Source organism: Rhizophagus irregularis, chromosome 4 (assembly GCF_026210795.1).
Source record: "Rhizophagus irregularis chromosome 4, complete sequence".
Lineage (NCBI taxonomy): Eukaryota > Fungi > Glomeromycota > Glomeromycetes > Glomerales > Glomeraceae > Rhizophagus > Rhizophagus irregularis.
The window spans coordinates 2,249,589-2,267,269 of NC_089432.1; the positions used below are offsets into that span (position 1 = coordinate 2,249,589).

The following is a 17,681-nucleotide window of genomic DNA, read 5'->3' on the forward strand; positions in this document are numbered from 1 at the left end:
TGATTCTTTTACTGTACATATCTTCCTTTGCTAACCAGAATAATTTCGGTAAATTATTTATGCGATTTCTTAGATTTTTAAGATTTACCGCAATCTTTTTTATGCACTCCTGAAGTTTATATTTCACAATTACGTCTTTGCTTATTTCTGTGTAACAATTCTCGTGAATTATTGCCGATCATGAAAATGAATATTTGGAAAATTTGGAAAACAAATGTACTAATTAAATGAATGATCGACACGGAGACACGCGACATCTATAAATATAATTTTTTTGTTTCACAAATACAATTTCACTAATTCTTAAGTTTCAAACTTTTGTAATTTAAATATGTCCGGATTTACTCTACCAACCGGAGATTCATATAATGAGTGTATTAATTGGATTGAAGAAGCTATTGGTAAAAAACATATTAAATATTATGAATACAACCAATTTAACAACATTGAAGAAATTGGTTCCGGGAGCTTTGGAACTGTCTACCGTGCGAAATGGAAAAATTCTCACAGTTATATAGCGTTAAAATCTTTTTTTAATTTAAACAATGTTACAATTAAAGAAATTGTTAATGAGGTAATAATAAATGTAATACAGTATAATATATCATTTTCATTTATTGTTAATTCTAATTTAAAATTATATTCATGATTTAGCTTAAACTTCAGCGTGAAGTGGATTTCCATGAGAATATTATTCATTTTTTTGGCATTACAACACGTATGATAAATATTATATTATGTAATATCAGCTTTATAAAATTTGAACTAAAGTTAAATGATTATTTTTTTTAATAGAAAATCAAAATGATAATTTTAAAAAATATTGGTTAGTAATGGAGTATGCTAATAATGGTACTCTTCATGAATATTTGAAGAGACATTTTGATACTCTTAATTGGAGCGATAAATTTAGTCTGGCACTTCAGTTAGCTCATGCTGTATTATGCCTTCATGATGAAGGAATCGTTCACCGTGATCTGGTAATTTATTTATATTTACTAATTTATATTATATTAAATTTATATATTAATTCATTTATTTAACATATTTAAATATTAAATAGCATTCTAAAAACATATTAGTCCGTCAAAATACCATCAAGTTGGCAGATTTTGGACTGTCAAAAAGGATTGATGAATCATATAGGACGCGATCAGATTTACTTGGTGTAGTTCCATATATTGATCCAAAAAAATTTAATATACAACCATATTCTTTAGATAAAAAAAGTGATATTTATAGTATTGGTGTACTTCTGTGGGAGATATCAAGTGGTCAGCTGCCTTTTGATGAAATATCATCTTATGGTTTAATTGTACGAATTCCACAAGGTCTTAGAGAAATACCTGTTCCCGACACACCTACTGCTTATGTTAATCTTTATACTGGTATGTGTTATTATCGAATGTTATTAAATTATCATTATTTTGATCAGATAAAAATTAATTATTTTTTTTTTTAGAATGTTGGGATGGAGAACCAGATAATCGTCCGACTATTAGCCAAGTAGTTGCCAAGTTAAAAGTATTAAATAGTAGTAGTCAAATTAACAATGATTTTAGTAAAATTGTTGATGAGATAATTAATCTCCCTAATAAGACTGGGGATGAAGTAGAAAAACAAGAAATTCTTAATTATCTCAAAAATCATAGTGTGACTTTAAAAGAAATTTATAATTGGTTATTAAATGATCGAAATAATACGAATTCTATTGTTCTACTTGGAGATTTTAATCTTTTTGGAATTGAAATTAATGTTGATAAAAAAAAAGCATTTGAATTATATCAAAAGGCTTCAAATTTAGGGAATACAGATGGAGTAGCTAGTTTAGGAGATTGCTATTGGAAAGGAGACGGAACTGATGTTGATAAAAAGAAGGCATTTGAATTATATCAAAAGGCGGCAGATTTAGGAAATGCAACTGGAATAAATAATCTAGGATATTGTTATGAAAATGGAATTGGAACAAACATCGATAAGAAAAAAGCATTTGAATTATATCAAAAGGCAGCAAAATTAGTACTTTCAGCTGGAATAAATAATTTGGGATATTGTTATGAAAATGGAACTGGAATCAGAATGGATAAGAAAAAGGCATTTGAGTTATTCCAAAAGGCAGCTAATTTAGGAGATAGTATAGCACAATATAATTTTGCTTTAACGTATGAATATGGAGGAAGAGTTGCTAGAAATATAGATCAAGCAATTTATTGGTATAAAAGATCTGCTGATCAAGGATATCAAAAAGCTCAAAATAAATTGAAAAAATGCTTAAAAAGAAAGAGGGAGTAATATAATTTATTTTTTTTATTAAGTTATTAATGTCATGGCCATCATGTTCGACTTTCAAATGATTATTTTACCAGTTATAATTTAATAAATAGAATCCATTTTTAATTTATCATTAGCAGTGCCACAATTTATGGAAATATTCTAGTATATAAAATAAAAGTACATATAAGTCATTTCTTACATTAAATGTTTTAACTAATACATATATAAATTTGTAAATAACATTAACAAACTCCAAAATCGACAAGTCATGTTATTACACGCTTTTCTTTGTCCTGTTACTTGTTTAACATGTCTTTTATTAGCTAGTACATTTATAATTTTAATTTCACCACTTTTCATTTATGACACAGTTATATACAGTATATAATGCTGCAATACAATACATATAAATTTTTTGTCCTAATATTCAGTAGTATCAGTAATAACAAATGAAAGCTACAATATTATTCCCAATACATCATTGTGTTATTCTTGGTATAGTTTTGCAATTTTTTAATGTTGTAATATCAACATTCATTTTAATTTTCCAACAATTTGAAATTTGGCCGAATTTTCTTTAATCACCTTTTGGTTATTGCATTCGTCTTAAATAGAACAGTAAATTAAATAATTATAAATAGAATTTAAAAATACCTTATCGTTACCCAATATTCCATCAAATAAGCTAAATCAGTTTCGCAAATACGTTATTCTCCATCATCATTTTCAATAACTAATATAATTATCACCACTATCGAAAACTTAATTACATATTAGTGAAAAATTTGAAGTTTTACGCTCTAGAGAATACCATATATTTTTTTATGTTATCCCAAGTATTCCCAACATTTAAGACACTTTTGCAATACAATTCCTTTATTATTTAATGTTCTCTAATAGTATGGTACCCTTTACAAGTCTTGTTTTGTTGTTGGTACGACAATGATTATGTTTGAAAGGAAAATGAAAAAAAGTTTACGTGGCTTGTAAACTGTAAAGTATTATATATGTTTACCAAAAATCATCATCCGGGTCATGTGCATAGTGCTTCGATCCGTAGCGGTTTTATCCGGATTTTCATCCGGATTGAATTTCATTAAATTTCGCTGGCACTATGAGTTTGGCCAGAATTAGTATGAATTTTTGGGATAATAATACTTTAATGTTGGTTTAAATTATAGTCTGTTTAAATCTGAAATTCATAATCTTTCTCAGCCATAATCGTCACATGAAAATATTCAAGTTTTCATCCGGATCGAAGCACTATGATGTGCATAGATCATGCGTCCCAACAATTTATCTTTTTTCATGGGTTTGTTCCGGAATCCATTTACCCACCAAATTTCTACCCACGTGACTTTTTGCCGGCATTATGGAATTAAGATATTATCCATGTATGTGATGAATAATTGAAAAGTTTTGCCGAAAAAACTTTTTCTGCCGATCGCTCAGACCAAAAAATTAGTGAAAGAAAATTTTGATTTTACAGTTTAACTATATTTTTAACCCATAAATTTTATTACAAAATCACACTCCTCAGCATAAAAAAGTTTTATTTTTGATATAAAAATATACATTTTAATATTTTACAATCATGTCAAATATTACTACTCGTTCAAAAGCTAAAACAGCTGATAAAAGATCTTTAGACGACTCTGAAATTGTTAAAGAAGTTTATTCTGTTGATAAAGATATACAAAACAACACAATAAACGAAGAATTTAATAGGCCCAATAAGATTAGAAACATAGAAACTCTTGATAATACAGAAGCAATGGAAATAGAATTTGAAAAAAATTCTTCTTCGTCTCAATCATCAGTATCACATGACTTAAACAAAGGATCTACAAGTGAACCAATGGAAACAGACAAAGAAAATATTACTCCTTTGAGTGATCAACACAATAACTCTAATCCCAATAAAGGAAAAGCAACGGAGACATTACAAATTGAACAAATTGACTACAACGACTCTGAAACACAAAATTCAGCCACAGAATCTTTTTCAGTTTTCATCGCAAAAGATCAATTTCCAAATGAAGGAAATAACTTCGAGATAAGAAAAAAAATAAGGGACGCATTTTCCAACCATATTAATGATATCAATAAAATCAATTGGGAAAAACACCAATATCTCACAGTCTTTATTATAGAATTTTCTAGAAAAGAAATTTTTGAAAAATACGTTAGTAAACGTCACCTTATTTTAAATGCTATTATACACCCATACGACTCCTCAAACATTGAGGCATATATACAAAGAGATGTAGAAAATCAAGCAAAAAATTCAGTTAAACTAATAGATGTTCCGATATTTTATGAAACTGAAGCACTCTTAAAAAACATAATTAATATAACTGGAAAAGAAATCAAAAATTTTCACTCAAATGAAAAAAAACTTATACAGAAATTTGAGTTTGAAATGAAACGATACAGAAATAACAACCAAGGCCGTAGAAACGGCAGATTTGCCCCCAAACTACCACAATATAAGACAGTATATATTGAATTCAAAACTGCAGCAGGTGCTAAATACTTAATGGACAAAGGATGGTCCTTAGATATTGAAGATTTTAACATTAGAATCTTACCAACTAACAATAATCACGAGGCTTACTTAAAACGTACGTCAAAAGGATATAAAATAACTGGTCTTCCTAATAATACGAACGTAAAAGATATGACTAAAATAATAACCCTCATAAATGGAGAAACTTGTTCAATTCCCAAAGCCAAGACTAGATTTTGTTCTAAAATAGCATACGTCATGGTTGATCCCAAAAATTTTGAAGATAAAATTAAAAAAATCACCGCATTCAATACATCATTATATATTATTCCACTTGATAATAACGTTAAAACTTGTATACAATGTGGCTCACCTGAACACATGATACAAGAATGCAACTCTGAACATACTATTTCGCCTAATGGACAAAAATTCTTCAAACCCATCAATATCCCTCGTAACACTGCTAAAATAGTGGTTAGTAAAAGCATATCCGAAAATTATGGATCTCTTATGAAGATCAATGAAGATTTCAATAGACAAAAAATTTCAAAAACATCAACCAAACCTAATCAACCAACCAATAGAAACTCAAACCAACAACAACAATGGGCCCAACGCCAAATGATTTATAACAATCAACCAATTTCTCCTACACGCCCTAGACAGAATATCAACAATCAACCAAATAATAATAACAATAACAACGATTGTAACTCAACTCAAATTTCTCTCGATATTGCTACCTTAAATGACAAAATGAAATGGGCTGAAAAAATGATTAAAGATTTAGAAAAACAGGTAGACGATCAAAAAAAAGAAATTGAACAACTTAAAGTATTTGCGAAAGAAGTCTCCGCACACAATAATTACGTTAAAGAATCCATGGATAAAATGGTTAATTTCCAACAGACTATGTCTGAAAGAGATATTGTTAAAGACGCTCAACTCAAAGAAATTTTAAATGCAGTCAGAGGACAATCACACCATCAACCTCAAGAATATCATCACCAAGAAGAGCAGTTACAAATACAATACATCCCTGAACAAAATCTGAATCCTCAAATGCAATCGAACCAACCAAGACGAAATTCCAAAGAAGGAAGAATTTCGCCATCATACCAACAATACAATACGCCACAACACAAAATATACCAGTTCAATAACTACAATCAAGAACATCATGAAATGATTAATAGCGAATATTATAACGCTAATTCACAATCGAATGAAGGATGGGACGAAAATTATGGTAGTTCATCATCCTTACATACACCTTCTTCTGCATCTTATAATAATGAAACTGAAGATATATCACAAGAAGAGCGTTTAAGTCAATACGGCAACGAATACAATAACCACGATCAAGATAATGACGTTTCATCACAAGAACAAAGCAAAGGATTTACAGGATATATAAAATCCCTTGTCCGTTAAATTCCATTCAGTACAAGTATATATCTCTCAAACTATCAGGGTGGACTAATGATGGACAACAATATTAATAATACCGATCAGCCTCTAAACCTGATCACTGATTCAAATTCTTTATTTTCTTTATCTCCTTCTCTTCCTTATTCTCAAAATAATTCACAAAATCTAAAAAACTACAAAAAAAATTATTATAATAATTATAAAAATCAAAAAAATAATTCTTCTTATTTTTCTTCTTTTAATTCACATTCGCACATTAATTTTGCAACTTTAAATTTACAAGGATCCTTTGAAAAGAAAAAAAGAGATTTAATTTCATATATGATTGAGGCCGACATTCATTTCTTATTTTTAACAGAAACACATCTAAAAGACTCTAAGAACAAGTCAAACAAAAAATTAAATCCTATAAAATTATCGTACCCTACAAAACACAAAGAACACAAAAATTTTTACATTGTACACAACCCTGCAATCGATCATTCTGCTAGTGGTGTTTCGTGTATAATTTCCTCCCTTTTATACAAACACATTCAAAGGATCGATCATATTCCTGGTCGATTGTTACATGTTACTTTCTTTTTCAGAAAACAAGAACAACTACATATAATAGGCTTATATTTACCGCCTATTACATCCGCTAAAGACAACGAATCAACTTTAAAAGAGATTATTTCTTATTTAAAAACTTATTTCTTTACAAAAAATAATTACAAAAAAACTATAATCATGGGAGATTTTAATATAAATCCTCATAAACCAAATTCAACTTTTACAAATGTTCAATTAGACGACCCTATAAATTCTAATCACGTGACTTCAGCGTATTATCACAAAAGCATTTTAACCATCCTTAAAAATAATCGCTTTAAAGACATTGTCAAATTTTTTAATGATACACCATCTTATACCTTTAGCAATACCTCTGGAAATACGTCTTATATTGATATTATTTTTGTTTCACCAAACTTTTTATCACATTGTTTATTTGGTACTATAGCTACTGAACCAATACGTACTGATCACCGATTAATAGTGATCACTTTGAACAACAAATTTTTTTATTCCCCTAATCAAAATATTTTAAACGATTCTCTCAATGAAATTGAAATGTGTAAAAAGAATTCACTTTCTTATAATGAAAGATATAATTATAAAAAAATAACAAAAGAACAGTGGGTAGACTTTAAAAATTTTGTATGGAATAATTTTCAATCAATTTCGACACGTTCACAAACACACATTAACCCACAAAAACATGTCAACATTGTTTTTGAAAACATAGTACAAAGTATTCACAAAGCTATAAACGCTATAGGATTTCCTATAATTAAACAAAACATGCATCAATACACTTATTCTTATTCGATTAGAATTTTAGAAAATGATCTTTATTATATAGCATCCCTTATTAATAGATTAGAAAATTATTTTAATCCTAAAACACATCGATCACGATATTATTTCTATGATACCACTTTTTGGGAGGGACCTAAAAAATTAAATCGATTAAAAAGAATCGTTTCAAATTTAGACTTACGAAATTTATCAATTAATACACGTGATGTCGTGTGGCCAACTTCTTTGACTGCTCCTTATTATTTAACTATTTTGAATACTTTAATTAAAATCAAAACATTCATTAATAATTCATTAAATGAACAAATTAGTCATTTTCAAAAAAATAAAATAGAAAAATTTATTAATAGACGTGACGATGATCTAAGACTAAACCAGAAAAGGATGTTAACATCTTTATTAGACCGAGTGCCAGAAAAAATCAAAATGGACAAATTAATATTTAAAGATGAATACGATATCACAACTTTTACAACAGATAAGGATGAAATAGAAGAAAAAGCAATAGACCATTTCAGCAACATTGGTAAAGTAATACAATCACCTTTATCTTATGATCCATCATCACCTTTACGTGAGCCCTGGAAGTCTATATATACGCCTATTAATGTGGCATCACAAGAAAATATTAACAAATTAAATAGATTGATCACAATGGACGAGTTGCAGGAAGCAATTAAAGATTTACCGACAAAAAAGTCTGCTGGACCTAATAAGATCAGCTATGAAATTATTAAACAATTACCTTTACAAATTTTAGAAGTCATTTTATCACTTTTTAATTATATACTTATCAATGAAGTTACTCCAGAACAATTTAAACTCGCTCTCCTTTATCCAATTCCAAAACCCACTTGGTGGAACTACGATATTAATCATACGCGTCCTATTATATTATTAGATTGTTTTCGCAAACTTTTAGTTAAAATTATTAATTCAAGACTTAATTTATATTTAAGCACGAATAACATTCTCCAACATAATAATCAAGCAGGTGTACAAGGAGCATCTTGTAATGAAATTATTTTATACATTCAATCTATTATAGAACATCAAAAAGATACAAATAACCCGTTATATCTTTTACTCCAAGATCTTAGTAAGGCTTACGATAGAATAGATATTCCCTTGCTTTCGTTAGCTTTAAAAAGAATTAACATACCCCCTAATATAATCAAATTCATAGAAAATCTTTTTATAGGACATCACAATAGAATTATATTAGCTGATACTTTATCTGATCCTTATGAATTAAAACAGGGTATAATTCAAGGAGAAATAATTTCACCGCTCTTATGGGTCATTTATTACGACCCAATGTTCGCCGCCATCAATGATTCCCCATACGATGGATATAAATTACATGCAACGCTCCCGATGAATATTTATCGAAAAGATGATTATCATGAAGAAAAACTAGAGTTAAAATTGATTGGATACCTGGACGATACCACTTGGTTTGCTAATAAAATCGATGACCTAGTAGCCAATTTAGCAATAGCAGATGATTTTTATTCATTAGCTAATATCAAAATCAATAAGGAGAAAACAAAATTATTAACGAACGATAAAACACTTTTAGCAAAAGATGACAAACATATTCCATTTTATTTTGGTAATGATCTTATTAATATAGAGATAGTCCCGAAAAATAGTAATGAAAGAATTTTAGGTATATATGTTAATATCAACAACTCACCAACTTTTACCTACAAAAAGATCAAAAAGATGTTACATTATATTTGTTATAATTTACGAAAGAAAAAAATCACGCACGATCACGTGATTTACGTCATTAATAAGGTTCTTCTGCCAAGGATAGAGTATTTAACGCAACATATTTTAGTTCCACCACATATTATTAATGAGTTTAATAGAATTATTAGGTCTATCTACAAGCATTCGTTATCCTTACCAAAATCTTTTTTTAATTCTGTTATACATAATCCTATTTACCCGAATATATTAAATATTTGGGATTCACAATTGCGCGCTCAGGCGTCTTTATTAAATGCTCAAATTAATAACCCTATAACTTCTCCTTTAATACAATTTCTTATCCTAACATCACAAAATCGATTATGGACAAATGATATTGGTGAAACAACCAAATATTTCCATAAACCTATGAAATTATTTAATAGATTAGAAAATCTTTTATGTATTTTCCACTATTATAATTTATCGTTCTTTCACTCAACTAAATACCATGTTACTGGTGGTGCACATCCTATAAGTTATTTTATTTCAGATCCAAAACAATATTTTAAATTTTTACGTTCTTTAAAACATAAAGATATATTCTTTTTAGACCAAATAATTAGTAATGATGGCGCTTTTTTAAAGACATGGAAAGAAATCAAGAAAACACTCAAATCGAAAAGTGGGCGGCGTCCCAAATGGTATGATTTTTTAAAGGAAAACATTGTACTCAATAATAATACAAATAGACTACAATTTACAACAAATAATAATAACCCTTCACCATCACAAAATTTTACAAGACCTAAAATCATCAAAAGTAACAACCGTAGTTTACCATGCAAAAATCAATGGACAAGCTTTTGGTCTCCCCGTTACTCTGACATTATATATATCAAAATAATAGAAAAATCACATTTTCCTTCAGATGTTCCCAAAGTCTATGGTGAACATCATATTCCTTTTCGCGACCCTATACCACAAGATCCTAGTTTAACCCCTCATTCTATGCCTAATTTACTAATACCTTGTCCAGGTTGTGATTTACATGATTCCTTTTACATAGGAGATATACGTCCACGATGTATTATTAGTTTCCCTTCAAATAATACAATTTCAGTACACGCTAATATATATAGAAAAAATAATAATAGACAAAATAACATTTTTATTGTACACAAATCACACAGTGAAACACGTGCTGATGTTTTTATAGATTACAATGAATGCATTAACCCCAATTTTAGACAAACAGAAAATATTATTCAACACTCTCCTTTGTTTAATAACATTTCACAAAAAAATTTTCAATTAATTAAAACAATTTTATTACCTTTTTCTATTCATAATTTTTTTTTCTCTTTCGCAAATTTAATTTCATCTTTTAATAGTTTAGAGTTTTACACTGATGGTTCTCTGTTAAGATATAATGATTCTTCCATCATGGGTTTTGGATGGATTTTAACTAATGATATTAATTTAGATCTAAAATTTAGTGGAAAAACAGTTGAATGGGCCAGCTCTACTAGAGCGGAAATTTTTGCAATCTTAACATGTTTAATTATCTGTCCACCTAATAGTCACGTGACCATATTTACTGATAGTCAATGTGCGATAGACACGTACTACTCACTTCAACATTATAAAATGACACCTCGAAGATTACAAAAACTCAATAATGTTCTTTTATGGCAAGCGATAAAGTGGATAATCCAATCACTTAATTTAACAATAAAACTCAACAAAGTACAAGCACATTCAGGAAACACTTATAATGATATAGCAGACACATTAGCTAAAGCAGGTTGTGAACAACCGGACATAATATCTATATCACCAGTAGGAGTAAAACCTCAGAAAGGCTATATAAAATTTAATGAAGAGTTTATCATAGATCGTAATATAAGGAAAACATTAAAAAAACCAATCAATTTTAGAAATATCGAACGTCAAATATCGCATCGCTCTCTACATATTATCAAAACATTTACTCTAGAACACCGCATCAATTGGGAATACACACAGTATTGGATGTCTTTTAACCCATTTCACAAGGCAACATCACAAACATATAGTAAACATGTTAGTTGGCGGATGAAATGCTCTAATTACGCCTTACCCACTTTAGACGCTTTAAATAGAAATTACCCAGATATACTAAAAGGTTTTGATACCTGTTTCCTATGTTCTAATTCAACAGAAACTAATGAACATTTCTGGACTTGTTCTGAATCCATAAAGATTTTGAAAAATATTTTTAGAAAACACGAATCAATATATAACTCGCTTATCATTAACAACATCAATTATGATAAATTTAAAAATGAAATTCCAACAATAACCGAATCTCCAGTTTTTACTTGTTTTAATTCAAATATCTCAACTATCTTTGACGCTCCAGATCTTCATTGCATATTAATCAATATGATTCCCTTCTCTATTATTAAACCTTTCCAAGACGCAAAAATTTCAAAAAAAGAAATCAAAAAATCACTTTTAACATTCCTTTTCGACTTGCACAAAGATATTTATGAACTTTTATGGAAAGTTCGGACCTCTAAATGGAAACAATATAAATTGGATCATGGTATTACAAAATCCACCTTCACCAAACGAATTAATACTAGACGGGAACGTAAACGTCAAAATAATTTTGATATATCTCATAATAATCCATTGAATGACAATATACTTAATATTGGATATTCCAATCCTTTTATGACTTCTACTAGAAACTTAGATGATTCTGTTCTTTGGATCTATTTAACTAGTTCGAATTTCAGACATAACCTTCCATGGATTAATTCATTATATTTAACGATAATAGACTCTATTCAATTTGACACCAATTTATTTTATTATAATATATAACCCCTTCGCACGTAGTTGCTTTTAATAGTCTATACTACTCTAGAACTATTGATTTTCTATATATATAATTTTTTTTTTATTTTTAGGTTCTCTCGTTACGGATGGGTCTTTAGGTTTTATTTTTTTCTTTTCCCCATTCGAAGTATTAGCGTAGTTCTAGTAGTTTGAATAGTATTGTTCGAAGGGTGGGGTCCCGTAGGGGATTAATTTCCAAAATTCTATACTAGCCTATTTGTACCATCATGTAAATGATGTTTTACTCTTATTTTGTAATAGTTTTGGGAGTACTACTCTTTTAGTAATAAAATAAAATAAATAAAATAAATAAATAAATGTGATGAATAATTGTGACAAATAGGTTCTTTAACCACTGAAAAATTCTAAGTCCCAGAATACATATGAGAAATGGAACTTGAAGAGGGTGACAAATATTTTATTATGATCACGTGGGTAGAAATTTTGATGGGAAGATCAGCCTAGTCACAAATCTGGAAAATAAACAAAATAAAGTAAAAAAAAAGAATAAAAGAAAAAAAAATAACAAAAAGGAAAAGAAAGAATAGAAAGTAGATAATATTAATAATAAGAGAAAAAAAAAATAGTCAATAAAGCATTATTCTACAAAAATCGTAAAACCAGTGTTAATTTGTAAAATTTCGCTATCTCACATTTCAGTTCAGCAAAAAAAAGAGTATTGCTAAATATCACCGCTGGTGATTCCAGAATTAGGGTAGAATTTTGGGCAGAATTAAAAATGTCATGAAACTCTGCCCGTTAATATTTGCTAATGCTGGTGCGGTGAAAATCACCTGCGGTGAGATTTAGTTATGCCCCCAAAAAAATATATTATATAAATACTGTTTGATAAAGTGGGTAGTAGATGAGAATGGTTATGTTAAGTTCAATCCATTTCGTTTCAATGCGAAATATTAACGTTAACGTTAACATTAACAGCAAACGTAAGATTAGTTTTCGATTTTTTGGCATACCCTAATCAATCTGTATCAATTTATTGATTTAAATTTCATCTTTTCTCTTTTAAATCCAAACCTTCCCATTTTAAACAATGACCGTTCAAGTAATCTTTTATTATTGTAAACCTTCAGATTCCATCTCATTGACCTGTCTGAAATATTCAAACCAATTTATTATTTTAATTATTTGTATCGTATAATTTTTAAAAATTATTTTTAATAATTGGAAAAGAATATCATAGAGAGAGGTAAGTATATGTTACTGTACAATATAAAAGTGAGGTGCAATTATACTAATAATTCATAGCAAATAATTTGATAATAAGCCTACTCAAAAGGCAGGTAGTTCTTAAAAAAAATAATTCAATTGTTTCTTAGTTTATTTAAACCATTGTAAGCTTTAGATATTAGTATCATTGCTTTATTATCGAATGCTTAATTAATTATAGGACTTATTTAAAATAAATTGTTTTGCAAAATTTTCTGAATAGTCCAATCAGTTAATCAAAGCATTAACTTTCAATGTAATAAATCATTTTTTTTATCCTATAAAATAAATTAAATATGTTGCTAAAGTAATATATTGTTCTTAAAAAATTTTCGCTTTCATATTCTTGCTATTAATATCCTTTCATCTGAATTGACTTTTTAACGTCTTATAATCTTATTAATTATCAAAAAAATTTACTGTTAAAATTTCAATTATTTGAGTAATACATTTAAGGAATATAGTTAATTTACGATAAACTGAACTCTATTTATAATTACCACAATATTTAAAATTTCAATTTTATATAATTTTAGAGAAAAATTGAAAAATTACCATAAAATTAAACGAAAAGAAATATAAAATTTATTAGGCTAGTGATTTCTATTATTAAGCCAGTACTATTATATACTTTTCCAGCTGAAACTTTGTTATTTTTATTATCACGGTGATCATATCTTCAGTAATATAGATTTTACCTTTTTTTTTTGTTAGTAATACGCATTTCTTTATTAATTTATTATAATAAATACATGTGTAGAAATACATAGGATTAAAATATAATGTTTTAAAACTATCAACTAACACTATACTTGATTTTAATTTTTATCTATTTTTTTTTTTCAATGATTACGAGTACCTGAAATGATCGACATTGAAATGATCGACAGATTACATATCATAGTACTTTAAAATGCATAATTACGTTTTAGTAATCCCATCGTTACCTGACACGACAGATTACATACTTTAAATGCAAGAATTACGTTTTAAGTAATACCAGCTTCGGACTTAGTTGTTTAACTTCCTCAATAATAAAAAAATTTCAAATTTAACAATGTCTGAAACTACTGTTCCCATAGCAATTACTGGAGGTTCATATAATGAATATATTAATTGGATTGAAGAAGCTATCGATAAAAAACATATTAGATATTACGAATATGAAAATTTTAATAATATTGAAGAAATTGGTTCAGGAAAATTCGGAATAGTTTATCGTGCGACTTGGAAAAATTCTCATAATTATTTAGCTTTAAAATCCTTTTTTAATTTAAACAATATCACAATTAAAGAAATTGTTAATGAGGTAATAATAATAATAATTAATATAAGAAATGTATATATATCTTTTTTCTTTATTATAATTCTAATTTAAAAAATTATACTTATTGATATAGCTTAAACTTCAACGTGAAGTGGATTTCCATGAGAATATTATTCATTTTTTCGGTCTTACAAGAGGTATGTTAAATATTATATTTTTTTATAATATCACATTTGTTAAATTTGAATTAAAGTTAAAATTTTTTTTTTTTTAATAGAAAATCAAAATGATAATTCAAAAAAATATTGGTTAGTAATGGAGTATGCTAATAATGGTACTCTTCAAGAGTATTTGGAGAAATATTTTAATACTCTTACCTGGAATGATAAATTCAACATGGCACTTCAGCTGGCTCATGCTGTATTATGTCTTCATGACGAAGGAATCATGCATCGTGATCTGGTAATTCATTTACATTTTATTATTTTATATAGTATCATATATGTTAATTAATTAATTTATTTGATGTAATATTAATAGCACTCTAGAAACGTATTAGTCAATCAAAATACCATCAAATTGGCAGATCTTGGACTATCAAAAAGGATTGATGAAGCAAATAATTCACGACTAGAATTTGGTGTACTAGTTCCATATATTGATCCAAAAAAATTCGGGTTTCAACCATACTCTTTAAGTAAAAAGAGCGATATTTATAGTATAGGTGTACTTCTGTGGGAGATATCAAGTGGTCAGCCACCATTTAAAGACTTATCATCCTATGATTTAATTGTACAAATTTCGCAAGGCCTTAGAGAAACACCCGTTCCTGGTACACCCAACACTTATTTAGATCTTTATACTGGTAATTATATGATTTTTTAATATTATTACGTTACTGCATCATTATATAGTCTAATGAAATAATTTTTTTTTTAGAATGTTGGAATGGAGAGCCAGATAATCGTCCAAATATTAATCAAATAGTTGCTAAATTAAAAGAATTAAAATATAATCTAACTAATGATGATTTTAGAGTAATGGTTGATGAGATAGTCGATCTTTCTAGTAAAATAAAAGATGATGATGAAGAAAAACAAAAAATACTTAGTTATCTTGATAATAAAAATGTAACATCACAAGAATTTTATAATTGGATATTAAACGATCAAGATAATACAAATTCAATTGTTTTACTTGCAGATTTTAATTATTTAGGAATTGGAATTAATTCTAATAAAAGAAAAGCATTTGAATTATATCAAAAAGCTGCAAATTTAGGAAATATATTTGGAATAATTAGTTTAGGATATTGTTATCAATATGGAATTGGAACAATTATTGATGAAATTAAAGTATTAGAATCATATCAAAAAGTAGCAGATTTAGGAAATTTATATGGAGTAAATAGTTTAGGATATTGTTATGAAGTTGGAATTGGAACTAATGTTGATACAAAAAAAGCATTTGAATTATATGAGTCGGCAGCAAATTTAGGAAATACAACTGGAATAAATAATTTAGGATATTGTTATCAAAATGGTATTGGAACTAATATTGATAAAAGAAAGGCATTTGAATTATATCAACATGCAGCAAATTTAGGAGATAGTGAAGCCCAATATAATCTTGCTTCAATGTATGAAAATGGAGAAGGTATTGCGAAAGATATTTACCAAGCAATTTATTGGTATAAAAAATCTGCCAAACAGGGAACTAAGATTGCACAAGATCAATTAAATAAACTTCTGGCATCTGAAGATATTCAATTATTTTATTCTTAGTTAATGAAACTTATATTAATAAACAAACTTGTGAGTATTTTATTTTTTACACTTTGTGGTAATAACTAATAAAATAGAAAATCCAAAAAATTAACTTAATGTATAATTTCAAATTTTGTAGTATATCAAGTTTAAAAATTGAGGGATTTAATGAGTGACGTTTATCTGAATATCAGAATATCAGAATATAGTAAATTAAATTATTTAAATGGTGCGCTTCTTAATTAGCTAAATCTCGTCCTAACGAACGGTATTTAATACACGTGTAGTACACTCTGACTCTCACTACGTAAAAAAATTATGATAGATTTATGGTTAATAAAAAAATAAGTGTAATTGGTAATATAAATAATATAAATAAATAATAATAAAAACTAGCTTATTTTAATTGCTGTGCTAATAAAAGTTTGAGTTATTAATATTGCATAGGAGGTACGGTACGTCAGAGCTGAACTTTGTAATATCCTGGTTTTTAATAATATTGATACTGCGTTCATTTTAAATTCAAAACAATTAATCTTTCCAAATTAAACGATAAAATTGAATTATTCTAACTATTTAATAACTAAATAAAAATTTGTTGTGTGTATCACATTATAACACTTAAATAATTAAGTATAAATCGTACTGTCATAATATTTTTTTGAATTATTTCTCTTATTTTAAATTTTATTTTATTTAAAAAATATTTCGTTGTATAACTTTTAATGTTGCAAAAATATTAACCAAATGTTGGATACTTCGTTCTTTAATACATAAAATATCGTTGATTTCGCAATCCAACTTCTGAATTTATTTCGGGTATATTTTAAGTGAACTATTTGACTATCAAAAAGGTTAAGGTAATTACTGTTTATAACAATATATCAATTTAATAATTTTGATTTAGTAAATCTTGTATATATTCTTTAGTTTATTTTACAAAGAAATCGAATTGAATAACGATATGAATTTAATAATAATCTTAACTTCATGTATAAATGGTAATTTTCAGTTTATATTATGAACCTAATTTCTTTTATTTAAATGTGGAATATGTTATCAAGATTGATATTATTATTATCGAAATTTATAAGAAATGATATTTATTGAAGCAAGATATTATCACTATTAATAATTGGTTTTATAATATTCGTATTAAATGTAGTCAATACTTATAATTTGCGTAGTAGTATAATTACATTTCCTTTGTATTTTTTTTCAAAAAATTTTTCTTATCATACTTTAAGAAATAATATAT

The 17,681-nt window shown here is 27.4% G+C and overlaps 3 protein-coding genes across 3 annotated transcripts; all 3 read left to right on the forward strand.

Moving 5' to 3' along the window:
- Positions 1–331: 331 nt before the first annotated feature.
- On the forward strand, positions 332–2,292 carry OCT59_023843 (uncharacterized protein; the record flags this gene model as incomplete). The annotated part of the gene is made up of 5 exons (XM_025330822.2): positions 332–574; positions 655–718; positions 796–980; positions 1,064–1,388; positions 1,463–2,292. The coding sequence occupies 5 exons, from the start codon at positions 332–334 to the stop codon at positions 2,290–2,292; spliced, it is 1,647 nt and encodes a 548-aa protein (XP_025168255.2).
- Positions 2,293–3,868: 1,576 nt separating this feature from the next.
- On the forward strand, positions 3,869–6,220 carry OCT59_023844 (uncharacterized protein; the record flags this gene model as incomplete). Its single annotated transcript, XM_025330821.2, has 1 exon — positions 3,869–6,220. One exon carries the CDS (start codon positions 3,869–3,871, stop codon positions 6,218–6,220), a length of 2,352 nt encoding a protein of 783 aa, XP_025168254.2.
- Positions 6,221–14,447: 8,227 nt separating this feature from the next.
- On the forward strand, positions 14,448–16,576 carry OCT59_023845 (uncharacterized protein; the record flags this gene model as incomplete). Its single annotated transcript, XM_066135002.1, has 7 exons — positions 14,448–14,699; positions 14,791–14,854; positions 14,935–15,119; positions 15,198–15,522; positions 15,597–16,313; positions 16,442–16,471; positions 16,563–16,576. 7 exons carry the CDS (start codon positions 14,448–14,450, stop codon positions 16,574–16,576), a joined length of 1,587 nt encoding a protein of 528 aa, XP_065991073.1.
- Positions 16,577–17,681: the final 1,105 nt, after the last annotated feature.